This window comes from Sciurus vulgaris (assembly GCF_902686455.1).
Source record: "Sciurus vulgaris genome assembly, chromosome: X".
NCBI classification, from domain to species: Eukaryota; Metazoa; Chordata; class Mammalia; order Rodentia; family Sciuridae; genus Sciurus; species Sciurus vulgaris.
The window spans coordinates 129,867-157,608 of record NC_136471.1 but is presented as its reverse complement, the minus strand read 5'-3'; the positions used below and the strand labels follow the sequence as shown (position 1 = coordinate 157,608).

At 37.6% G+C, this 27,742-nt stretch overlaps 1 protein-coding gene across 2 annotated transcripts in view; it reads left to right on the top strand.

The window, feature by feature from the left end:
• Positions 1-20,149, top strand: part of VAMP7 (vesicle associated membrane protein 7) — a 61,107-nt gene extending 40,958 nt beyond the window's left edge. For both annotated transcript variants that reach the window (XM_079123983.1, XM_079123982.1), the window contains 2 exons: positions 15,868-15,960; positions 18,251-20,149. In XM_079123983.1, coding sequence (XP_078980109.1) covers positions 15,868-15,960; positions 18,251-18,369 — 212 coding nt within the window. In that variant the 3' untranslated portion in view covers positions 18,370-20,149. The remainder of the gene's footprint in view (positions 1-15,867; positions 15,961-18,250) is intronic.
• Positions 20,150-27,742: the final 7,593 nt, after the last annotated feature.

The following is a 27,742-nucleotide window of genomic DNA, read 5'->3' as shown; positions in this document are numbered from 1 at the left end:
ATATACTACATTTTTTATCCATTTGCATATAGATGGGCACTTGGCATTTTTCACCTTTTAGCTATTATGCTGCAGTGAACATTGGTGTACAGGTATCTATTTGTATTCTGCTTTCAGTTTCTTTAGGTCTATACCTAGGAATGAAATTGCTGAATAATATAGTGTTTTTATGTATAACTTTTTGAGGAACCACTAAACATTTCCATAGTAGCTACACCATTTTGCATTTCCATCAGCAATGTGTGAGGGTACTAATTTCTCTACTTTTTTGCCAGCATTTATTTTCCACCTTTATATTACAGTCATCATAGTGGATATAAAGTTGTATCTTATTTTTTTGATTAATATTACCCCAATATTTTAAGAATATACAAGTTTGATATGGTATAGTAAAGTTGATGGGAAGAGATGAGAATGAGTCTTGGAAGGAAGAAGTTTATTATGCTCGTAGGTCCTAGAGATAGAGTTATCACGTGCCACAAGGGGTTACAGGAAAACACCAGGGTGTTTAGAAAGCAGAAGGACCAGGAGAAAGGGGAAATCCAATACTAAAGCTTTTATTGTGGCTTCTGCAGGAAAGGCAAGATAGAACAGAGTAAAAGAGTTTAAGATTGACTATCTTATATAATTTCAGGGAACTCTTATGTTATCAGGGTGATGTTATAGTTACCTGGTATCTGGCCCTGAGATGATAAAGACAAAGTGGTATTGCCTCTTAAGGTGCCTGAGCCAGAAAAAAAGAGATACAGCTCTGGATTGGTAAATTTGCGTATCAGTCATGTTCCTTATCGGTCTCTTTGCTGTCTCTAAGAATTAGCTACCCCTGGGAGAGGACTCTCTCCTTGGCCAAAATATATTTTTAAGATGTTAAGATAACATATAGAAGAAAATTTAGATATATAATACAACTAATGATGTTGAATATTTTTCCATGTGCTTATTGTCCATTTATGTATCTTCTTTTGAAAAAATAATTCAAATCCTCTGCCATTTTTAAATACGTTTTTTTTAAAGTTATTGAATTTTAGGAGCATTTTTAATATATTCTGGATATTAAGCCCTTATCAGTATAGGCTTTGCTAATATTCAATTCTGTGTTGTCTTTTCATTCTCTTATAGTAAGTATCCTTTGAAGTGCAAAAGTTCTTAAATTTGAAATTTATTTAACTTATTTTTCCTTGAATTTTTGTGCTTTTAGTGTTATATCCAAAAAATCATTACCTAATCCAGTGTCATAATGCTTTTGCTCTATGTTTTCTTAAGAGTTTTATAGTTTTGGCTCTTAAGTTTAGGTCTTTTATGCATTTTGAGTTAAATTTTGTTTTTGGTGTTCTGTAAGGGTCCAACTTCATTCTTTTGCATGTGGATATTTGGTTTTGGCAACAGTATTTATTGAAGACACCCTCCTTTCCCCAGTAAGAGGTCCTGACACCCTTGCTGAAGATCATTTGATCATACACATGAAGTTGTATTTCTGGATTCTCTGTTGTATTTCATGACTTGTATGTCTGTTTTTATGCCAGTACCACACAGCTTTGATTATCTTGATAGTAAATTTTTAAATCAGGGAGCATAAGTCCTCAAACTTTGTTCTTCTTTTTAGAGATTGTTTTGACATTCAAGAGTCCTTAAAATTCTTTATGAAATTTAAGAAGGGATTTTTTTCTACTTCTGTAAAAAATGCTATTGGGATTTTCATACAAATTACATTGAATCTTTAGATCACTTTGGGTGCTATTATCATCTTAATGGTGTAAAGTCTTTCAGTCCTTGAACATGGGGTGTCTTTCCATTTATTTAGATTTTCTTTAATTTTGTTCAGCAATGTTTTATATTTTTCACTGTACACATCTTTCCCTCTCAGTGATTAATTTCATTTCTGACTCTTTCATTTTTCTTTATTCGAATAAAAGTCAGAAATGTAAAAAGAGACATTATAGCTTATATCATACAAAGTATCATAAGAGACTGTTATGAACAATTGCATGCCAACAAATAACCTTGAAAGAGTGGATAAATTCCTTGACTCATCCAGCCTACCAAGCCTGAATCATAAAAAAGCAGAAAACCTGAATAGACTCATAGCAAGTAAGGAGATTGAATCAATAGTTTAAAACCTAACAAATAAAAAATTAGGACCAGTTGACTTAACTGGTGCATTTTACTAAATATTTAAAGAAAAATCAACACTAATCCTATTTAAGCTTTTCAGAAAATCTAAGATAAATATTTCCACACTCATTTTTTGAGGCCAGCATTACCTTGATACCAAAGTCAGACAAAGATACTATAGGAAACTACAAACCAATATTCCTGATAAACATAAATGCAAACATCCTCAGCAAATACTAGGAAACCAAACTCAACAATGTATTAAAAGGGTCACATACTATGACCAAGTGCAATTTATCCCTGGGATGCAAAGATGATTCAATATATGCAAAATCAATTGATATTTTACACCATATAAATAGAATGAAAGATGAAATCAAGTAATAAACTCAATCGATGTAGAAAAAGTCAGTTGACAAAATTCAATGCTCTTTCATGATAAAAAGTAAAATTCAACAAACATGAAATAGAAGGAATTTATCTCAATGTGATAAATGGTACATATAAAAATCCCACAGCTAACATTATATTTGGCAGTGAAAACTGAAAACTTTTCCTCCAAGATTAGCAACAAGACAAGGATGTCCACTCTTGTCACACCTATTCACCATAGTACTGAAGCCCTGATCAGAGTGATTTGGGGCAAGAAAAGAAAAAAAAGGGGCATCCAAATAGGAAAGAAAGACATAAAATCACCTTGTTTGCAGATGGCATGATAACATATGTAGAAACCCATAATGATTTAACATATACACACATACACACAAAAAACTAATAGACAAATTCAGTGAGGTGGCAGGGTACATAGTCAACATATGAAAATCAATTGCATTTCTACACATTAGCAACAAACTATTCCTAAAATGAATTAAGATAAACATGAAAATTCCATTTGTAATAACACCAAAAAGGACAAAATACTTTGGAGTAGGCATAATCAAGAAGGTAAAGAACTTGTATATTGAAAACTATAAAACATTGATGAAAGAAATCATTGCCAAATGAATTAGGCAAGAGAAAAAAGTAAAGGACATTCAAGTTGGAAAAGAGGAAATCCAATTTTCTCTATTTACATTTGACTTGATCATATATATATGGAAAACCCTGAAAATTACACCAAAAACTGTTAGAATTAATAAACAAATTCAGTAAAGTTGCAGGATACAAAATCAACATACAAAACCAATAGCATTGGGTTGGGGTTGTGGCTCAGTGGTAGAGCACTTGCCTAGAACGTGTGACCCTAGCATGGGTTCCATCCTCAGCACCACATATAAATAAATGAAAAAAAAGTTCATCAACATCTAATTTAAAAAAAAAAATCAGCATTTCTATATGCCAATAGTGAAAGTCATCCATTTATAACAACTACAAAACAGACAAATACCCTAGGAATAGATTTAACCAAGTAGGTACAATCTCTACAATAAAAAAACTAAAACATTGGTAAAAGAAATTGAAGGTGACACAAATAAATGAAAGGTTATATAGTTAATGAGTTGGAAGAATTAATATTATTACATCCTAAAATGATCTACAGATTCAATGTAGTTCCTATCAAAATACCAATGACATTCTTCACAAGAATAGAAAAAAATCCTAAAATCTTTGTGGAACTAAAGAGGATCCTGAATAGTCAAAGCAATCTTGAAAAAAAGAAAAAAAAAAGAACAAAACTGACTTTGAAATGTACTACAAAGCTGTAGTAATCCAAACAATATAGTATTGCCATGAAAACCAACACACAACCAATGGTATAAAATAGCCTAGAAGTAAACGCATGCATCTAGTCAACTGATTTTCAACAAAGTTCTAACAACATGCATTGGAGAAAGGACAGTCTTTTCAATAAATAATGTTGGGAAAACTGGATGTCTGCATGCAAAAGAATGAAAATGGCCCTTATCTTATACCAGAGGCTTTTGAAGAGAATTTGTTTCTTCCTTCCGTTTCTGTTGGGTGCTGGTATTCCTTGACTTATGTCTGTTAATGCAGTCTCTGCCAACATGTTCATATCACCTCGTGTGTGTGTGTGTGTGTGTGTGTGTGTGTGTGAGAGAGAGAGAGAGAGAGAGAGAGAGAAATCCCCTTCTACCTTGTTTCTATGAGAACATTTGTGGTAGCATTTAGGGTCCATCTGAATAATCCAAGATGCTCTCCTTATCTGAAGATCGTTGACATCTGTAAAGACTGTTTGTCCAAATAATGTCACATTCACTGGGATTATGATGTGGACACATCTTTGGATCCATCATTCAGTCTACTACAGAGGTATGAGTGCAGCTCCCCGAGTCTCCTTACAGCAGCAGAAGAAATTATCTAGCTGTTCAGATTTTGTCATTCTCACAGAAATTTTTATATCTTGTTCTCTTTTTTTTTAATTTATTTTTATTGTAAACAAATGGGATACATGTTGTTTCTGTTTGTACATAAAGTAAAGGCATACCATTTGCATAATCATACATTTACATAGGGTAATGATGTTTGATTTGTTCCGTTATTTTTTCCTTCTCCCCACCCCTCCCACTTCTCTTTTCCCTCTATACAGTCCCTCCTTCCTCCATTCTTGCCCCTTCCCACCCCCCATTTTGTGTCATCATCCACTTATCAGTGAGATCATTAGTCTTTTGGATTTTTGAGATTGGCTTATCTCACTTAGCATGATATTCTCCAATTTCATCCATTTGCCTGCAAATGCCATAATTTTATCATTCTTTATGGCAGAGTAATATTCCATTGTATATATATATGCCACAGTTTCTTTATCCATTCATCAATTGAAGGACATCTAGGTTGGTTCCACAATCTGGCTATTGTGAATTGAGCAGCTATGAACATTGATGTGGCTGTATCTCTGTAGTATGCTGATTTTAAGTCCTTTGGGTATAGGCCAAGGAGTGGGATAGCTGGGTCAAATGGAGGGTCCATTCCAAGTTTTCTAAGGAATCTCCACACTGCTTTCCAGAGTGGCTGCACTAATTTGCATCCCCACCAGCAATGTATGAGCGTACCTTTTTCCCCACATCCTCGCCAACACCTATTGTTGCTTGTGTTCTTGATAATCGCCATTCTAATTGGGGTGAGATGGAATCTTAGGTTAGTTTTGATTTGCATTTCTCTTATTATTAAAGATTGTGAACATTTTTTCACGTTTGTTGATTGCTTGTACATCTTCTTCTGAAAAGCATCTGTTCATATCCTTAGCCCATTTGTTGATTGGGTTATTTGTATTCTTGGTGTAGTTTTTTGAGTTCTTTATATATTCCAGAAATTAGTGCTCTATCTGAAGTATGAGTGGCAAAGATATTCTCCCACTCTGTAGGCTCTCTCTTTGCATTGCTGATAGTTTCCTTTGCTGAGAGAAAGCTGTTTAGTTTGAATCTGTCCCAGTTATTGATTCTTGCTTTTATTTCTTGTGCTATGGGAGTCCTGTTAAGGAAGTCTGATCCTAAGCCAACAAGTTGAAGATTTGGACCTACTTTTTCTTCTATAAGATGCAGGGTCTCTGGTCTTATTTCAAGGTCCTTGATCCATTGTGAGTTGAGTTTTGTGCAGGGTGAGAGATAGGGGTTTAGTTTCATTCTGTTGCATGTGGGTTTCCAGTTTTCCCAGCACCATTTTTTGAACAGGCTATCTTTTCTCCTTTGCAGATTTTTGGCACCTTTGCCTAGTATGAGAAAATTGTATTTATTTGGGTTTATGTCCATGTCCTCTATTCTGTACCATTGATCTACCTGTCTATTTTGGTGCCGTTTTTCTTACTATTGCTTTGTAGTATAGTTGAAGTTCTGGTATTGCGATATACCCTGCTTCACTGTTTCTGCTAAGGATTGCTTTAGCTATTCTGGGTTTCTTATTCTTCCAGATGAATTTCATAATTGCTTGCTCTATTTCTGTGAGGTATGTCATTGGGATTTTAATTGGAATTGCATTGAATCTGTAGAGCACTTTTGGTAGTATGGCCATTTTGACAATATTAATTCTGCCTATCCAAGAACATGGGAGATCTTTCCATCTTCTAAGGTCTTCCTCAATTTCTTTCTTCAATGTTTTGTAGTTTTCATTGTAGAGATCATTTACCTTTTTGTTTAGATTGATTCCCAAGTATTTTTTTTTTGAGGCTATTGCAAATGGGGTTGTTTTCCTCATTTCCCTTTAGCTGTTTCATTGCTTGCGTATAAAAATGCTTTAGATTTATGCGTGTTGATTTTATAGCCTACTATTTTGCTGAATTCATTGATGAGGTCTAGAAGTTTTCTGGAGGAGGTTTTTGGATCCTCTAAATATAGAATCATGTCATCCACAAATAGTGACAGCTTAAGTTCCTCTTTTCCTATTCGTATCCCTTTAATTTCTTTAGTCTGCCTAATTGCTCTGGCTAGAGTTTCGAGGACAAAGTTGAATAGAAGTGGTGAAAGAGGGCATCCCTGTCTTTTCCCGTTTTTAAAGGGAATGCTTTCAGTTTTTCTCCATTAAGAATGATGTTGGCCATGGGCTTTTTATAAACAGCCTTTACAATGTTCAGGTATGTTCCTACTATCCCTATTTTTTCTAGTCTTTTGAGCATGTAAGGGTGTTGTATTTTGTCGAATGCTTTTTCTGCATCAATTGAAATAACCATATGATTCTTATCCTTAAGTCTATTGACATGATGGATTACGTTTATTGATTTACGAATGTTGAACCATCCTTGCATTCCAGGGATGAACCCCACTTGATCATGGTGCACTATCTTCTTAATATGTTTTTGGATATGGTTTGCCAGTATTTTGTTAAGGATCTTTGCATCTATATTCATCAAGGATTTTGGTCTAAAATTTTCTTTCCTTGATGTGTCTTTTTCTGGTTTGGGTATGAGGGTGATATTAGATTGATAGAATGAGTTCGGTAGGGTACCCTCCTTTTCTATTTCCTGGAATACTTTGAGAAGTATTGGAATGAGTTCTTCTTTGAAGGTCTTGTAGAACTCGGCTGAGAATCCGTCTGGTCCTGGGCTTTTCTTGGATGGTAGATTTTTAATGGCTTCTTCTATTTCATTGCTTGCTATTGATCTGTTTAAATCGTGTATGTCCTCCTGGTTCATTTTGGAGAAGCATATGTCTCTAGAAATTTGTCAATGTCTTCGGTAGTTTCTATTTTCTTGGAATACAGATTTTCAAAGTAGCTTTTCATTATGTTCTGTATCTCAGTGGTGTCTGTCGTGATATTTCCTTTTGCATCATGTATTTTAGTAATTTGAGTCTTCTCTCTCCTTCTCTTTGTTAGTGTGGCTAAGGGTTTGTCTATTTTGTTTACTTTCTCAAAGAACTAACTTTTTGTTTTGTCAATTTTTTGAATAGTTTCTTTTGTTTCAATTTCATTGATTTCAGCTCTGATTTTAATTATTTCCTGTCTTCTACTACTTTTGCTGTTATTCTGTTCTTCTTTTTCTAGGGCTTTGAGCTATAATGTTAGGTCATTTAGTTGTTGACTTTTCATTCTTTTCGGAATGCACTCCATGCAATGAATTTTCCTCTTAGTACCGCTTTCATAGTGTCCCAGAGATTTTGATATGTTGTATCGTCGTTCTCATTGACCTCTAAGAATTTTTTTTATCTCTTCCCTGATGTTTTTTGTTATCCATGTTTCATTCAGTAGCATATTATTTAGTCTCCAGGTGTTGGAGGAGTTTCTGTTTTTTATTTTGTCATTGATTTCTACTCTCAGTCCATTATGATCTGATAGAACACAAGGCAGTATCTCTATTTTTTGCATTTCCTAAGGGCTGCTTTGTGGCATAACATATGGTCTATTTTCAAGAAGGTTCCATGTGCTGCTGAGAAGAAAGTGAATCCGTTCGTTGATGGATGGAATATTCTATATATGTCTCTTAAGTCTAGGTTATTGATTGTGTTATTGAGTTCTGTGGTTTCTTTGGTTGGATTTTGTTTGGAAGATCTATCTATTGGTGACAGCGGTGCATGAAAGTCACCCAGAATTATTGTGTTGTGGTCTATGTGATTTCTGAAATTGAGAAGGATTTGTTTGATGTACAGGGATGCACCATTGTTTGGGGCATAAATATTTAGTATCATCATGTCTTCCTGATTTATGGTTCCCTTAAGCAGTATGAAATGTCCTCCTTTATCCCTTCTGACTCACTTTGGCTTGAAGTCCACTTTATCTGATATAAGGATGGAAACCCCCACTTTTTTACTGAGTCCATGTGTGTGGTAGGTTTTTTCCCATCCTTTCACCTTTAGTCTGTGGATGTCTTTTTCTATGAGATGAGTCTCTTGCAGGCAGCATATTGTTGGGTCTTTCTTTTTAATCCATTCTGCCAGTCTATGTCTTTTGATTGAGGAGTTTAGGCCATTAACGTTCAGGGTTATTATTGAGAAATGATTTGTATTCCCAGTCATTTGGCTTATTTTTGGTTTTTAAGTTGGCTTGGTTTCTCCTTTGAGTGGTTTTTCTCTAAGGTAGTTCCTCCCTTTGCTGACCTCCATTGTTGTTTTTCATTTCCTCCTCATGGAATATTTTGTTGAGAACGTTCTGTAGTGCTGGCTTTCTATTTGTAAATTCTTTTAACTTTTGTTTATCATGGAAGGATTTTATTTCATCTTCAAATCTGAAGGTTAGTTTTGCTGGGTATAGGATTCTTGGTTGGCAACCACGTTCTTTCAGAACTTGAAATACATTGTTCCAGGCCCTTCTAGCTTTTAGAGTCTGGGTTGAGAAGTCGGCTGCTATCCATATTGGTCTCCCCCTATATGTAATCTGATGCTTTTCTCTCGCAGCCTTCAAAACCCTATCTTTATTTTAAATGTCAGGCATTTTCATTATAATGTGCCTTGGTGTGGATCTGTTGTGATTCTGTGCATTTGGTGTTCTGTAAGCCTCTTGTATTTGATTTTCCATTTCATTCTTCAGGCTTGGGAAATTTTCTGGTATTATTTCATTGAATAGGTTGTGCATTCCTTTGGTTTGTATCCCTGTGCCTTCCTCAATCCTAATAATTCTTAAATTTGGTCTTTTCATGATGTCCCATAGTTCTTGGAGATTCTGTTCATGATTTCTTATCATCTTCTCTGTTTGGGCAACTTTATTTTCAAGATTAAATATTTTGTCTTCATTGTCTGAGGTTCTGTCTTCCAAGTGGTCTAGTCTGTTGGTGATGCTTTCCATTGAGTTTTTTATTTGGTTTATTGTTTCCTTCATTTCAAGGATTTCCGTTTGGTTTTTTTTTTTTAGAATCTCTATCTCTTTGTTGAAATGATCTTTTGCTTCCTGCAGGTGCTCTTTCAGTTTATTGGTATTATCATTCGTTGCCTGCATTTGCTCTCTTATCTTATCCTTTGCTTCGCAAATCATCTTAATCATGTATAATCTGAAGTCCTTTTCTGACATTTCTTCTGACACACTGTCATTGGATTCTATTAATATAGAATCTAGATTTGTTTGGATCATTTTTTCCCTTGTTTTTTCATGTTGTTCATGTATCTTCCCCTCTAGCAGTGCAGATCTGGGGTACTGCAGATTCCCCCTACAGGCTTATAGTGGCCCTATAGGTTTCCCAAACCCTTTCTTTAAGGGGAGATCAATATTAGCAGTGCCCAAATCAGACACTATGCAATCCTAGACCAAATAACCCCTATGAGGACAATAACAATATTGTCATAATAAACAGGATGAGTTCAAATATTGTCTTCAGTAAAGCAAGCTGATTTGCAATAAGGTCTGCAGTTTCTAATGGAGGACAAAGAGGATGCAGAGGGATGTAGAATGTGGCTGTTAATGGGATAAGAAGAGAATATACAGAAGTTCTAGATAATAGAAAGGGTGAGAGTGTAATCAAAAGAAATTGGATGTTAGCATGCAAAAAAGGGAGAAAGAGACTCTGAGGGAACAGGTAAACAAAAAGAAAAGAGAGCAAGAAAAGTAAAGAAATAAAAACTTAAATTTTTTTTTAAAAAGGAGATAAAAGAAAATCTACTGTATAACAGTCATATAGTAATGAAACCTCCCAGTGTTCAGTAGCCTGATGCATGAGAGGTACCTGACAATGAGCTTCAAGCCTCCAGCAGGCGTCTCAGGATGGGATTTGCCCCACCTAAAGATCAGAGCTATGGCTTCCAGGATTATCCAAAATGGCCGCTGTGGCTTCGAAATGTGTTGGCAAATGGGGAGCTGCAGCTCAGGGTGTGGCCGTGGTCAGCAGGAGGTCCTGGAGGCGGGGTGCGGTTGGTCAGGCAGGGGTCCTGGAGGTCCAGTGTGTTTGATGTGGTTGTGGGATCCTGGAGGCCGGGTGCAATCAGTCGGTCTGGGGTCCTGGTGATAGGGCACAGTCATTCTGGAGGTCCTGGCGGCAGGGAGCAGTCAGTCGATGTGAGGGCCCCAGAGGCAGGGGAGTGATCAGTCCGGCTGAGGTATCTTGGAGACGGGGCTCAGTCAGTCCGGCCAGGGATCCTACGGGACCTGGCTGTTCATATCTTGTTCTCTTTAACCTACCCCTCCATACACAATCCCATGGAAAGGTTTGGTAAGTTGTGACAATTATTTTTTTTTTTACAAGCTAAACTGATCTTAAACAAGTGATCTGTCAATGTTCAGATGTTGACCTGAGAACTGTGAAGGAATCTCCATTCCAATTTATTGAATCACAAAACTAGATGTATTAGTTTCATTAATTACTAATTTTTTCTTATCCATTGTTATATTCCTTCTTCTTGGGGTCTTTATCATGATTTACTTTTTTTTTTTTTTTTTGCTGTACTGGGGATCGAACTCAGGGCCTTGTGCTTACAAAGCAAGCACTCTACCAGCTGAGCTATCTCCCCAGCCCTATGATTTACTTTTTATTGGAAGTATGTCCTGACACATTTTCTTCAGAAGGATCTAAGTCTTTTCAGGAATGAATTTGTTCCCTATCTCTCATATTTGAACAATGTTTTGACTGGTATAAAAATTCTAAAATGTAAGTGATTTCCCTTTATGATTTTCTAAATATTGATATATTTCTTTTGTAAATAATTGCAAACAGTTAAGAAACTGAGAAACTAAACAATCATATGGTTTAAAAGGCACAGTTCCAAAAACTACCCTAACTTCTTTTTAAATATTTTTATTAGTTGTTGATGAACCTATTTTAATTTATTTGTGTGTGGTACTGAGAATTGAACCCCGTGCCTCACATAGGCCAGTCACGTGCCCTACCACTAACAATGCCAGCCCCCATCCTCACTTCTGACACTAATAGGTTCCCAAAACCACCTTTACATTTGGTAGTTTGCTTGAAGTACTCACAGAGTTCTGTGAATACTGTAATAGTTATTTTTTTTATTGAAGACAGGATACAGATTTAAGATTATCCAAAGGAAGAAGTTTGTTTGATAGAGTTTGGAAAGGTAATAAATGTGGAACTTGTGTCCTCATAAAGTCAGGACATATTACATTATTGGCATTACTGTGTAACATCAAGCATGGATTATTGCCCAACAGAGAAGTGTAATCAAATCTTAGTGTTCAGAGTTGTTACTGAAGTTTCATTAAACAGGCATGATTGATTGCCTACTGGCTTCATGTCAGTCTGCAGCTCTCTGGGTATGACCTAAAGCCCCCTAAATCACGTGGTTTGCTTTTCTGGAATGACTAGCTCTCACCCTAAATTTTATTGTTACTATCTAGAGAACTATCTATTAGAAAAGGAAATGAAGAAATCAGTCCCATTTTTGATAGTATCAAAAAGGATAAAATACTTAGAAATAAATATAACCAAGGAAAATAAATATCTATACACTGAAAACTATAAAACATTGATTAAATAAATGAAGAAAACACAAATAAATGGAAAGATATTCTATATTCACAAATTGGAGAATCATTATTGCTAAAATACCCATACTACCCAAAGTGACATACATGTTCAATACAATGCCTATCCAGATTTCCAGTGATATTTTTCACAGAATAGGGAAAACAATTCTAAAATTTATATATAAGTACGAAAGACACATAGCTAGAGCATTCTTGACAAAGGAAAAAAAGTCAGAGGCATCACACTTTAGTGGTTTCAAATTATATTACAAAAGTATAGTAACCCAAACAGTATATTTCTGGCATGAAAAGACACATAGAACAATGGTGCATAATAGAAAGCCCAGAAACAGACTCATGCATATTCACCAATACTATTTGACCAGGATGCTATGAACAGACAGAGGGAAAGGACAATCTCTTCAAATATTGGGAAACTCGATATCCACATGCAAAAGAATGAAATTGGACTCTTATCGTACACCATACACAAAACAATTTAAAATGGATTAAAGACTTAAAAACATAAGACCTGAAATCATAAAACACCTGGAAGAAATCAGAGGGAAAGTATTTTATTGTTTTAGGCAATGATTTTTTGCATATGAATCCAAAAGCTAAGGCAGCAAAAGCAAAAATAAACAAATGGAACTACATTAAACTAAAAAGCCTCTACATAGTTTAAAAAAAAATCAACAAAATGGAAAAGCAACCTACATATTGGAAGAAAATATTTGTAAACCATATATCTGATATAACAGGTTAGTATTCAAAATATATAAGGAATTCATACTACTCAAAAGAAATAACCCAGTTAAAAAATTGTCCAAGGCCCTAATAGACATAACTCTAAAGAAGACATGAATGGCCAACAGGTGTATGAAAAGATGTTCAGCATCACTAATCATCAAGGAAATGCAAATCAAAACCACAGGGATATATCACCTTACCCAGCTGGGTTGGCTGCTATCAAAGAGATGAGAGGACAAGTGTTGGTGAGGGTATGGAGAAAAAGGAACCTTTGTGACTGTTAATAGGAATGTAAATTGATACAACCAATGTGGAAAACATTAGGGAGAGTCCTCAAAATACTAAAACAAGAACCACCATATGATCTAGCAATTGCTCTTCAGTGTGTCTTACACCCAAAAGAAATAAAACCAGTACCTCAAAGAAATATCTTTGCAGACTGGGGTAGTAGCTCAGTGGTAGTTGCTCAGCACTTGCCTTGCACATGTGAGGCACTGAATTTGATCCTTAGTAACAAATAAATAAAGGTATTGTGGCCATGTACAACTAAAAATGAAAAAAGAAATATCTTTGCACCCATGTTCATTGCAGCATTATTCACAATAGCCAAAATATGGAAACAGTCTAAGTGTCTTCAGGGGATGAATGGCTAAAGAAATGGTCACACACACACACACACAGAGGAGTATTGTTCAGCCATAAAGACAAAGGTGATCCTGCCATTTGCAACAACATGGATAAACCTAGAGGACATTACACTCAAATAATTTTGATAAGAATGTTAAAAAGTTGGATAAATAGAAGCAGAGCATAGAACACTAGTTCCCAGGGAGCCAGGGGATGGGGAAAATAGAAAGATATTGGTCAAAGTGTGTGGACTTGCAGTTATAAGATGAATGAGTTCTGGAGGCCTAATGTACAATATAGTGGCTACATTTAATGATAATATATTGCGTTCTTGAAATATGTCATGAGAGTAGATCTTAAGCATTCTCACAACACACATAAAATGTAATTGTGAGGTGATGTGTGTTATGTAGTATGATTGTGGCAGTCATTTCCCAATGTACACATATATCAAAACATCACATTGTATACCTTGAGTATATATAATTTTAACTACCAATTATGCCTCAAAGCAGAAAAAATAAAAAGTAAAACACATAGAGGCTTGACGTTCTGAAATGTTACTGGGAGATGGGAAGTATGTGCCTTCTTGCAGTATTCTTGCCACATACCTGTGTATTCTTTCTGTCAAAAGATTCAAGTCATTCTTAGTTTGGGGATTTCCTTCCAGTGGTCCTTTGATTATTGATTCTTCTCCTTTTTCTATATTGGCTCCTTCTTCACCTGCTAGCAGGTACCTAAATGAGTACTAGGAAGATAGCAAGCGCTTGTTAAATATCTATTGATCGTGTAAATGGATCCTGAATTTGCTTGATCAGTTTTCCATGTATCTTACATCTTTCATAATGTACATCCTACACATTTTGATATGTGTTCTGAGACAGTTTTTCAAGTTCTTCCCACAAAAGTTGGTTTTAGCCATTTATTTTCTATCTATAATTTTTTAAAATCATGCATATTATTAAAATGTAGATCTTAGAATATTATATCATCAATTTTTTTTGTTTTCCCTAACTTACAAATCTGTCTTAAATCAATGTAATGATGTTTTGTATGTGAAGATGCTTTTCAGAAATTTTTATTACAATCATTGTTTTCTATATTAATTTTTTCCATTGAGGCCCATTTACTCTGATTGCTTAACTTGGTTTCCTTTGTAGGTTCTTCTCATATATCCAAGTCGATGCACATATTCTATTCAGTGTGTATATTTAGGGCTATATGTAATCAGTTTGAATATGTAGCATATGCTCCCTTAGCAATTGGGTCTGTGCTTCTACATGGCGTCTTACTATTCTGCATTAAGTGAAACCTGAGGGCTGCTACACTAGAGAGACTTTAGAGAATGTGGATGGGCATGAATGTATGGTCAAGAGAGATTTTTAGAAAACAATTTATTGAAGTGTAGCTTACATGTAGAAAAACACATCAACCATAAGTGTAGAGTTTGTTGTATTTTCACAAAGGGAACATACCTGTGGAACCAGTGCCCAGATTAAGAATTAGAACATGGCTAGTACTCCAGAAGCTCCCTCTGACTTCATAGTCACTACTGCCCTCCAAGGGTGACCACTCTTCTGACTTCTCCCCATAGAGTAATACCCTATAGCATTTACTGTATTTGGTAAGCTTTTTATGCTAAAGATTATGTTTCTGAGATTCATTCATGATGTTGACATTGTTAATTACATAAATAGCTTAGTGGATTGTTAGTGTCAGTCACTACATGGTATTCCATTATTCATTTTATACAATTATATAAATTTCCAAATTTTTGTAGTTTATACGTTTATATTTATACATTTTTATGCATTATGTAAATTTATAAAATTGTATGAATTTATGCATTATTCATTTGATGGACATTTGAGTAGTTTCCAATTTGAGGTATGAAAAAATAGTGTTAGAAACATTTTTCATGTGGCTTTCAGTGAACTTGCATATATATTTCTGTTCAGTACGTACCTAACAGTGCAATTGCTGGGTTATTGGGGAGTCTTTTTATTTGTTAGTTTGCCTGTCTCTTTTAAACTGCTTGTGTCCTGGTGGGAAGGTTCCATAGATATTGAGAAATTGATGATGCAAAAGAAAATGGATAGCCAAAGGAATGGAGTTCTATGGGTTTTGGCCCTCATACAAGTAAATACATATTTTCCTCTGCAAATCAAACAGGTTTTTATGGGTCAGAGTCCCAAGATTATATTGGGCAGAATATGCCAACATACTTGCAGCCAACTGGCTTAGAAGGAGCCTTTCTTTTTGGAAACATAAAGAGGAGCATGCTTTTCCACTGGATGGAAAAAACTATACTTCTGGTGCTCAACACCATGTACATAGCTGCAGTGGGAAGAAAAAAGGGTGACCTATAACTCTGTAGTTATAGGTCTGCTTATAGGCATGGCAGAGTTCTGCTCTGGGAAACTAATAATTATGAATAGCCACTTTCTACTTGGAAAAGGAGGGAAGGGTTAAAGGACATTAGAACTTAAACAGAATTAATGAAAGTAAAATATTTGCAAGGCGTTACTACATATTATTGATGCAGTCAGTGCCAAGGATTAAATAATTATGCTTTTTTCCTAGTCTGTCACCTTCAAAACTACCAGCAGAAATCTTGCACGAGCCATGTGTATGAAGAATATCAAGCTAACAGTCATCATTATCATTGTATCAATTGTAAGTTTTTGTCCTTTTAGTGTATGATTTTAGTTTTAAGCCTCTAAAGAAATAGGTGCTGGAATTCCTTGTCAATGATTAACACTCTAAAATGAGCTACATCTTTAATGGTGAAACACATGACCACCATGAAGTCAATGTGAAAGGTTATTTCAAGAGATTTATTGTCACTATTTTAAAATTAAATATGCATGTTTAAAATTTTAATTTCTAATAAAGTAAATGTTGATATTTGTAACCCCACTGAACAAGAGTTCTTTGGCATCCTTAGTAATGTTTAAAATTGTAAAGAGGAGCTGGGGGGCATAGCTCAGTAATAGAATACTTTCCCAGCACGTATGAGGCTCTGGGTTCAATTTCTAGCACCCTCCCCCATAGAGGTCCTGAATAAAAAAATTTGAGAGGCATTGATAAAGGGAGGGGAGCTTTACCCTGGCATATTTCATGGCTAAATAAAACTGCCTTTCCTGGACTTGGGAGGCTGGGGTGTGAGGACTGTGAGTTTGAAGCCAACCTCAGCAATTTAGTGAGGCCCTAAGCAACTCAGTGAGACCCTGTCTCTAAATAAAATACAAAAAGAGCTGGGGATGTTGCTTAGTGATAAGTGTCCCTGAGTTCAATCCTCAGTACCAAAAAAACAAACCAAAAAACCTGTCTTTCCTCCCTGCCTTCCACAGTTACTTTGAGAAACCCAAAGTTATCTCTGAGCAGTATCTTCAACTCTGCTTTACGTCTCCTTGATGCCTCTACTTAAGGGTTTCTGTACCTTAGCCAGCTGGATGTATTTAAGAGAAAAGAAGAGTCATAATTGTACACATTTTATATTAAAAATTGTTGCAGTTGTTTTTTGTTTCTTTGCTCAGGTAACACATTGTAGGCTTCTAGATTAGCATCTTCCTTATTCCCTTGGGAATTTAGATTGATTTATGCAGGCAAATTATTAAATGTTCAAATTATATTCATTGTTTACTTCTTACATGCAGAGCCACTGCTCTAAATGCATTGTCAATATTTAGTAAAAGACATTGTTGTCACCTAACATACTGTACTTCAGCTTTACAAATCCTTTTAATTTGCTGTGGCAAATGGTCAAATTTACATCACGTTTGTATGTTTTCTGAGTGAATTTTTGTACAATATGTATGTGTGTATGTGTGAATATATGTGTAGTTTAATCTATTCATTAATAACTGGAATGTTCTGTAACTAACCCCTCCACAGCAATATTTTATATGGAAGGCAAAATGCTTTTGGGGCATGAGGCATGTAATTCCTAAATACATTTTTTCCTAATATATGAATAATGAAATTAGTTACTTAAAGATCTGAAAAAGTTGTAAAGCAAAATAAAAGGACTAAGTTTAATTCAGTGAACCTAATATATAAAATTAGTGTGCATTTTATAATGTAATAATGTAAACAAGTAGATACTATTTTAGGATATAATTTTAAAATCATAATACTAGGCCACGTGTGGCAGCACACACCTGTAATCTCAGCAGCTCTGGAGGCTGAGGCAGGAGGATCACGAGTTCAAAGTCAGCCTCAGCAAAAGTGAGATGCTAAGCAACTCAGTGAGACCCTGTCTCTAAATAAAATACAAAAAATAGGGCTGGGGATGTGGCTCAGTGGTTGAGTGACCCTGAGTTCAATCTGCAATACCATCCCCCCAAAACAACTATAATATTAGAATTTAAAAATCTAACACATCTATAATAAATCCAGCATTTTGCAATGTTTCACCATTAACTTTGATTTGGTAATCATAATTATTTTGTCATTATCCATTGAAAAGTTCATAGCAATAATTTTGCTTATAGTTTATATAGATGAAGCATGAAATATATTATTAATTACTTATGGTTTTTTCATATATTCTTATCCTAATAATGAAAAATCAAATTCATATATAAAATCTAAAAATACAGCCAATAATAAAATCACACTTCAAGTAAACAGTGGTTGTGATTTTTATGATGCATTAATGATGCATCAGTAAGGGCTACTCACGTAGCCTTTATTCTGCCTAGTTACCAATGAAGATCAGCAACCCCCTGCTTTCTCTCCTACTGAAGAAAGCATAGTGAAGTTCAAATGGACAAGTTATATCAGAAAACATCATTATAACTCTTCTCCTGCCTTTGAAAATACCTGGTTATTTCGTTATGTTCATACAGAACTACTACTACAGTGGAATCAGAAATATTTCTTTAAAAGGCCTTTACTATCCCTTATATTATTTAGGAGTATATGATAGATTCAGGAAAATAAAATTGCCTTGCTCTTCCAGGTGTTCATCTATATTATTGTGTCACCTCTCTGTGGTGGATTTACATGGCCAAGCTGTGTGAAGAAATAAGAAAGAAAAAGTTATCATTAACCAAGGATACAAGAGAAAAAGGAGTTTAAAATAATCCATGTGACTCAAGCCTTTCATTACTGGTAGAATGTGTCTGCCAGCCTCTTCAGCCCTCTTTTCATTGATTCTTTTTTTAATCTTAGTCTGTGTCTCCAGATTTATCTTTGTCCTATCAACCAATTTATTCCAATGAACTTCAGATTGAACCAGTCATTACAGCAGTAGCCTTAAAAATGCTTTTGTTTGTTTCTTTGGTTTGTTAACTAGTGTTACCTACTTTGAAAAACATTTTCGGTTTTAATTGCACAAAGATATTGCCAAGGTGGATAACACCAGTCTTAAGAGATGTCTACTAAAGCTGTAGAAGAGCTTTGTATGTGCACATAAAAGTATTCAAGAGACAAATAATATTGCTAACCATTCGTCTTAATGTCTTTTGTTATTGAAGAGTTTTAGGTGCTTCAAAACAATATAAGTGAAGAATAGTTGTTATTTGGGGAAATGTAATTAAATTGTTGGTGCTGCTTATTTCCAGGAGCCCAGACAGGTAAAGTATTATACATATTTATTTCAATCAAATGGGAAACATTTTGCTAGCCCATTAGAAGCACATGAAATTATCCTTGTCCTCCTAGTATTCACTTTCCTCCTAGTATTCACTAGAATGAAGTTAAAGGCACCAGTCATTTACAATACAGTGAATAGCTTAATATCTTCTGTTTTCCCGTTGCAGTTGATTTGAGAAGATGATGGTTTAAATATTGTTAAATTGTGGTTTTTGTATGTTCCTTTTCCTTGAATATTATAGAGCAATTCTATTGTTAATAGAATGGGTAATGGAGGGGTGGGACGCAAATTCCTGTTACTCACCAAAGAAAAAGAAGGGAACCATAGTGGGTATGCTAGCATTTTAGCTATACAAAGTGGGGTAGTGCGGGAAATTTTTTCCATTCTGAGAAAAGCCCAAACTGAATACAATCAGCATTCAACTCCAGAGTTTGGAATTGACTCGTTGAGTAATAGTTTGAACATCCTTTATGGTTTAATAAATCCTTTAATCTGCCTAATTTTGAAGAATTCTTTTGTGAACCCTGAATAAATATAGACAGTATGATGTATAGACACAACACATAGCAGTTTAATATCTATTTACTGCATCATAAGAAAGTTGGAATGTAATCATACTGCTTCAGCTACTCTGGCAACTGTTATCTCATGGTTGGTGTGTATCTGAAAGGAAGACATTTGCTAACCCAGATCTAATTGCATTTATTTATGAATAAGTGCCATTAAGTGGAAGTTATATTTTATTTTTCTCATTTTCCAGTGAAAGAACAAATTAGTCTATAGAATCTAACCACCTGTTTAGCCTAGTCATGTGCCTTGAATATATATGTGTCCCTCATGATAACTTTTCTTCCATCTATATCATTCAATTTATGCTACCTGATTCATTTATTTGACATGTACCTTAGGTTCTTTGGATCTATTTTGTTGTTGATCATGCATACCACAAATGTTTTTCCAGTCTTCTTTATCAACATTAATGCCTTTTCATTGCATCACCATTTCCTTTTGAAAAATACATTTGTTTCAGAAAAACATTTAGCATTTGTGAATAATGTCCAGATGCTTTTAATCCAAAGAAAAAGGCTTAAAACTTATTTCCCTTTCCTATACACACCTGAATAAAATTGATGTGCATGTTTTAGGGATCGATTACTTAACTGTTTTTGGTCTATTTATGTATAAGAATGCTTTTTGAAGCACATGTCTCATTGTAAATGATGCACAAACTGAAGACATTAATAAAATTTAAGAGTAATACAATCAGTGTCTTGTTTTACAAGTTCTTCCTGGATTGGAGTTTCTTCTGATGACATTTAAGCCTATTGTACAGAAGAAAAGAATTTTTTATGCTGGAAACATATCAAGAAATATTGCCTGAATCCTTTCAGTAAATATCTACAGCATAGTGGTAGGTATGTTGAATTTCTTCAAAACCAAAAGACACAACTAAACAAAATATGTAGGCCACACTGAAAACAGTGAAAGATCCTGAAATGACCCCAAATCTCCATAACATATGATTTAAGACTAAACAGAAAAATAATCCCAAAGATTTCCATCCCATTTAACACAATTTTGAAAATATTTTCTGTGTAAAATTACATGACTTTGGGGGGCCTGGGGCATTGCTCAGTGTTAGAGAACGTTCTTAGCATATACAAATCCCTGGGTTCTATCTACAACACTATAAAAACAAATAAATAAAATAATATAAAATTGGTTCTGAAAGAGATGGTTCAAATAAGGTGGGAAAGCCAGGCACAGAGGCACATGCCTGTAGTCCCAGCAGTTGGGGAGGCTGAGGCAGGAAGATCACAAGTTCAAGGCCAGCTTCAGCAACTTAGCAAGACACTGTCTCAAAATAAAATGGGCTGGGGCTATTGCTCAGTGGTTAAGCACCCCTGGGTTCAATCTGCAGTACACACACAAAAAAAGGAGGGGCAGAGATAAAATATACAAAAATCTAGACCACAACAAAAAAGTATCAGTCGCTTGGGGTCTGTGAATCTAAGTGGCTGAAGTCTGGTTTTATAGAATGTTTTTGTATAGGCTAGAGTAACTTAAAACACTACATGTAAGTTTTCCCTAAGTGTTATCCAGATTTCAACTGAAGTTTTCTCTCTCTAACCAAAGCGGAAACCATGATAGCTATTTAGTTGGTTGTTATGAACAACAAAATAATACCAGTTATTTTTCTTCAACCCCTTATCTCCAAGGGGATATATATCACAATCCAGGAATTTCCTGAAGAATGAATGAATGTGATTTCCATTCAAGTATTTCCTGCTTGTGTAACTATGTTGGTACCTATCTTTCCTGGCTCCAGATAGGCAAAGAAATCAAGTTGCTTTCCAGAGTATCTTGATGGAAATGAATATAATGACAGTAATAACAGCTGGAAAGCCTACTTATAGGATTTTACATTAGAAGCAGATTTATTTCTCACAGCTCCATCTTCTTAAGAATCAAATGGGTAGACATGATGACAGTGGTTGTGGTTCACCTGTGTATCAGTTTGAATTTGGCGAGGAAAACAGCCAAGGCAGGATTATTTTAAGGAATTGAACATAGAATTTTGACTTATACAAATATGTGACAAAAAGGAAGTGAAAGTGTAGAAGGGAAGGCATCCAGAGGAGTAGTCCTAAGCACTTCCACAGAAAACATTTACACTCCTTGCTGAAAAACTTGAGAATCCTTATATGTCTTCCTGCCAAAGTGGATCTGTGAGGAGAGGTGTGGAAAGGTTTGTGGAAGCTACAACCTTAGTAGACCTGATGCCAAGGCCTGGTGGTAGGCTTGTCCCAATTAGTCAGCAAGACCAGAAGTTCAAAGAATTAGTTGTATGTGGATTGGAGGAGATTTAGGAAAAGCTGGGGCATACCAGACACCTAAGTATCTTCTGTCTCACTGCTCTGTCCTTTGGAGGGCACTGGCCTCCTCTTCTGCTCTAATTTAAGGTTAGGGTTATGGCATGTCATCCAAGGATGCCTCAATTCCCTGGACACTTTCTTCTGGTAGCTCTAAGCAGGTGAGCTTGCCACATGCCACTGTCCTGGGAGAGGCAGAACAGCCTGCCCACAGTCTTGATTAGGCCACTGAGCAGTACCTCTCACCCAGAGAAAAACAGGAGTCCTGGCTTCCCAGGATAGGTGCTCATGAAATGATATATGAGTGGTCTGAGTTTTACAGATTTAAAAATACAAAGGAGGTTACAGCAAACTAGTGGTTACAATTGCATTGGGTGACAAGAGTGGCACAGGATGTTGATTGGAGGTGGTCACCTGAGTTATACAAGCCAGGTGAGAGTAGTGAAAAGAAAAAATTTCACTGGGGTTATTACCTTTATGGTATCAGGGAGTCATCTGCCATGAAGAATCAGAGCTAGATGGCTGTGGTCTCCTGCCTTGTGCCCCTGACTCCCACTAGAGAATTTTGTGACTTCATGTGTAATAGCAAAACCGGGCCTGGTTGTAAAGTGAAATTTTAAGAACCTTATGAAAAACTGGTGCCTTGGAAAAGGGTTAGTTTCCCTCCTCTCTGTCAGTCCTTTTTCAAGAAACCTAATTAACCATAGGCCCCTACCTTTTGGATTATAAATAATTACCCCTAGGAGTCTGACTACTTCCCTTTGAAGTGTATAAATACCCCTTTCTGGGCTTCAGACACAAAGCTAGAGACCTGTGAGAAGAGCCAGTTTCTTCCCTTTATCACACTGTGCTTCTATAAACATGCTTCCCACTAGAAACCCAGCTCAAGGCCTTCTATCGTGTAGACTAGAAATTTTATGTCACCAGATAGCCTATAAATGTTGTGAGAAACTGGGAGTGGAGTTTTGAGTTTGATCTCCTGTGTACCCACTGGCATAAAATAGTTTGAGTTCTCCCATTCTCTGAGTGCCATTTTCCCCAACACGTTTGTGACATTTTGAATCTTTTCTCAAGGTCATCTAGCCTTCAGTACCTCTGCATTAAGTGAGGCCATGGGGCCATCCCTAGGTGAGGGTGGAGCCTACGGAGAGCCTGTGGGAGGGGTGAACCTAGAGACCTGAGGCACAGCGACAGGGAGCCAGTTTGGGGGAAAGGGACACAGCAGAGACTTGAGCCCTAGTGATAGTGAAGGAATGCAAGTGTGCTGATTGCAGGAGTTGGATTGGGGAGTAGCTTTTGAGGACAAGGGGAGGACTGGGGCACGATAAGCTCTGGGATGCCAGTGCCTGAGGGTAGCGGATGGGACTCTGAGGAGGATCCAGGGAGGGGCCCTGAGGCAGGGGCAGGGCAAGAACCATTAAGAAGGTGGAGCAGAATCTAGGGATGTGGTTCCCTGAGGATACAGGGGGCAGGATCTGAGAGGGCAGGGTGAGGGTAATGAGAAGGGTATACAGTTAGGGATGAGGGGGACTGAGGGAAGCTGGGGAAGTTGCCTACCCTGCTGCCAGGAGAGATCAAGTGAGCAAGGAGTGTGAAGGGGGAAGGAGGACAACTGAGCAGGGGTGGGAGGACTGGAGGGTTGGGCGGGTCACCACCCTCCTGCCAGAAGAGACTAAGGATGCCATTGGGGAACAAGGAGAGTGAAGCGCTGATGAGCAGGGTTGGGTTTGGCCACAGGAAGTAGTGCTTTGAGGCAAGCTCAGTTAGCATGCAAGTGAAGAGGCCAAGACCAGACAGAGGATCTGAAACAGTGTGAGAAAAGAGAGGCGACTGAACTGAGCATGGTACGAGAGGCTCCCTAGTATGCAGTAAGTGAAGAGTAGTAGGGTCAACTATACCTCAGCTCAGCTCTGCCCACAAAATTACTGAAAAAGGACCCTCTCTCTCACTGAAGGAGACTCGGGTGACTGAGATGAAACCTCATTCCTGCAGGATCAGAACAAGACAAGGATGTCTGCTGTTACCTTCAGGTTTGGTCATTGATCCAAAACCTGCCCATCACTGACCCTTCAAAGCCAACCAAACATGTCCCCCTTCAAACACAATCACAAACCCCAGATGACCCCTAAATCATACTTTACAGAGCCATAATCCCCAGGCCTATAACATTTCCAACACAAATCTCTTGGGGTGGGGGTGACCTTGAGTCATGTGGCTTTGACTGACAGGACTGGACACAGTGTCTTCTCCCCTACTTGAAGCTGTGGTTGTGCTTCTTCCTCCAGCAGGTTGTGAAATTTCTTTACTTGCTGGATCTACCATCTCACCCAGCAGCAATCTCCAGAGTATGTACCTGGAGCAGAGTCCAGGCTGGAAGTGGTAGGCTGGAAGAAGTGAACAGCTTCTGGGTGATATAGCCCACACCACACGCTCCCGAATTCATACTCCACCAGAGATAAGCCCTAAGAACCACACACTCGGACAATCAGGCAGGATAGTGCCCAATTTATAGATTCACTATCTCAGATTATTCTGTTTATAGATTTTTGTAAACTATTAACAGTCTCTCCAGGTTTTAGTGTCCATTAACAGAATGGATAAAGAGGTATATATACACAATGAAATTTTATTCAGCCATAAAGAAAAATGAAATTATGTCATTTGCAGGAAAATTGATAGAACTGGAGATAATCATGTTAAGCAAAATAAGTCAAATTCAGAAGATCAAGGGTTGTAAGTTTTCTCTCACATGTGGAAGTTAGAGAGGATAAAGGAAAAGAAAGGTGGGATCGATCTCATAAAAGAGAGATTAGTAGAGGAAAAAGACCAAGGAGTAGGGAGGAAGGGGGAGTGCTAATGGCCAAATTATATTGTTAAATTGTGTGCACGTGCAGATATGTTACAAAGCCCATCATCATGTGCAACTATAACACTAAAAAATGTGGAAAAAAGAAAGTTTCAGCAAACAGTAGTAGGAAAAAACAGTAGTTTTTCCCCTGAACAGAAGAATTTCCCCAAATATCAGAGCAGATTCCAACATCCTGTCCTTTGAATGGTGCTCAGTGCTCATCCCTTCCCCAAGATCACCCTGGGCCCCAGCAGCCTCTTCCTGGCATTTTATTTCCCAAATAAAGACTGTCAAGATTCTGGTCAGCATCAAGATCCTGATTTTATATTCCAAGTTGTAGTTTTGAAGGAGCTGGGGAGGGTCTTGAGCAGCCTAGGTGAGAATTTGCTGTTAATGACATCAAAGGTGTGAACTGCCAGAGATGGAGAGAAGATGGCCAAGGTCTCTGGGGGACCATAGAGATGGAGTGGACACTGTGGTGGGGTGGGTTGGGGTCCTCTGTTGAAGAGAAGATGATGGCCTCCAATCTGGGCAGGCAGTCCAGGGATCTGCAGAGACACAGAGTAGGGATGGAGGGGTGTGGCAGGGTGGTCTGGGGTTTTCTGGAGAGAAGAGGCTCACCACCACCCATGCTGTTCCACTAGACATGTGTCCTATCTCCATTAGGGACCATCAGGACCAGATCCCCAGGGTAGAAGGGTCTCCCTATTTTGGAACTGAAGACCTGGTGACTCAAAGCAGGTGCCCAGTGAGGGAAGAATTACATCACATGCTCTACTTGCTGAAACAGCCTGATTGAACATCAAACTACACAGGTATACTTTCTATTGCCTTCATAGCAGGGAGCTGGGTTAGAACAGATGCCTCAAGGCCATGTGTGGCCTGTGGCTCTCTTGGCTTTTCCATGTTCCAGTCTTAACCTTCCTCTTGCTGCTCTGACTTCAATGCCTTCTCTCCATCTTTGGTTTGATCTGAGGACCTCAAGTCCTTCCTTAAAGCAGGTTCATTGGTGTGACTGGCACACAGTGACCTGCATGTGAGTGACCAATAGTTTCTCAGTGTGACTTTTGTATCTACCATGAAGCCACCAACTTGATGAAGTTCACAATTGTACCTTCCTCCCACCTCACCCACCAGCACCCTGCCACCCCAGGACCATGGATCTGCTTGTCACTACTGATTAACTGTTTCTAGAATTTGTTGTACTTACAGTATAGACTTAGGGTAGCTTTGTGTTTTGCTCTGGCTTCTTTCACTCAGTGTAATTCATTGTTGTTGGCTGCACCAAAGAATGGTTGATTCTTTTTACTGCTGAGCCATATTGTGAGCCATATTGTGTCCCATGGACCTAAGCCTTTCAGTCAGGTGAATGACAGTTGTTTGTCCTTCTGTGAATGGTTTTTGCATGTTGGTGGTTTGGGTCAGTTACAGAGAAGATTGTTGTGAACATTTCTGCATACATGTGCTCTCCACATTTGCCTTCACTTCCCTGGTGTACACTAGGAGTACAGTGGTATGGTCACATTAGATGTGTATTACCATGCTTAGGAATCACTGACTTGTTCTGAGTGACTGTGCCTGCCCAGTACCCTCTGCCCTTTCTTATCCCCTGATTTGGTCCTTCACATTTCAGGCCTATCCTTCTTTGCCATCTCCTCCTTCATGTTTATGCTCATTGGCTCCATCTCCATGAGCTTGTTCTGACGCTGTTTTCAGTTGCTCTCTGTGACCTATGGAGTGATCTGCTCACTGTATGTCATATTGCCTTCCTGACACCCTATAAACCCTTCATTGCCAGAAGAATGCTCTTAATTGGGATTGAGCACCCAGAATGGCTCCTTTTGTACAGATGTGTAACTGGGGTGGGGATCTTGTCATCTACTATCCTCCTGAGACAGAGTCCATCCTATGTGTATAAATTGGGATAGGAGGATCTTGTCACCTAGTGTCCTCTTGAGATAAAGCCCATCCTGATGTGTAGAGCAGAACAGGGGATCTTGTCACTTAGTGTTCCCTTAAGACAGACTCCATCCTGATGCATCAAAAGTAGGACTGTCAGCTATAATACAGAGTTTACACCAGCACTGTGCCTCTTCCAAACCCCCTAGAGATGGCACCAGCCTATCTGTCATCCCAGGTCCCATGGACCTTCAGTCAGGTGAAGATTTGCATGCATCACCCTTAACTCCTGACTGCTGATCATGACTGAGGAGAGCTCAGTTGGTGCTGTTGAAATTAATAAACCAGGTGGTGAACAAGGTGGACAGGGAACTGGGGTTAAGTTGCAGTATTCCCTTCTGAGTCCAGAGTGTGGACCTTCACAGAGCCAGTAGGGGCCATGGGGAAGGCAGGTCTTGGATAAAGTTGTGAAGCTTGTTGTATTGAACTGCTGGACAATACACACCAGCTCCTCCTGGGGCACTGGCTCCACAGGGACAAGCAAAAGTGCCTTTGCATGTAATGCTGTGTTGATTTTCCAGGTGCAGCAGCTAGATGGCAAGACCCCCTGCAATGCCTTCTGGGTAGCCAGAATGCTGTGTTGCATCCTGCATGACAATTTATTACAGGAATAACCAAAATGGTCACTGAAGAGATAAAGAAAAGACAAACAGACACAAAAGTAGAGAAAAAGCCAGGCACGGTGGTTCAGCCAACTTCTGATGGAGGAGGACTGACCACAAGAAAGCTTGGCATGTTTATTATATAGGTTTAATCGTCAAAAGAATTTATTGTGAGAAAGTTTCTTCAAGATAAATAAAACTGAAGCTGAGTGTAAAAGCAACCCAATTAGAACTTATCAGCTTGTGCCTATAATTCTCTACCTCCAGGCAGCAGGTGTTTGAACCCAAGGTTATGAATTGATAAAATTCCTTGGCTAGCAACAAGGCATCACCATAGCAATCAGGCAATCTTCACCATCACCTTTACACTGAGAGTTCTCCAGAGGGGCATCACCTCTGTCTCTGGACAGTTCAAAGACCATCAGTCATTTGCTACTCCTGACAATACTGCTTGATTTTTCAGGGGCAACTGGACTGAGCTGTCCCTGCAGAGCCAGTGACCCAGGAGGAGCTGGTGTGTATTGTCCAGCTGTTCAATGCAAAAAGTTATACAGCTTTATCCTGAATAAAATAT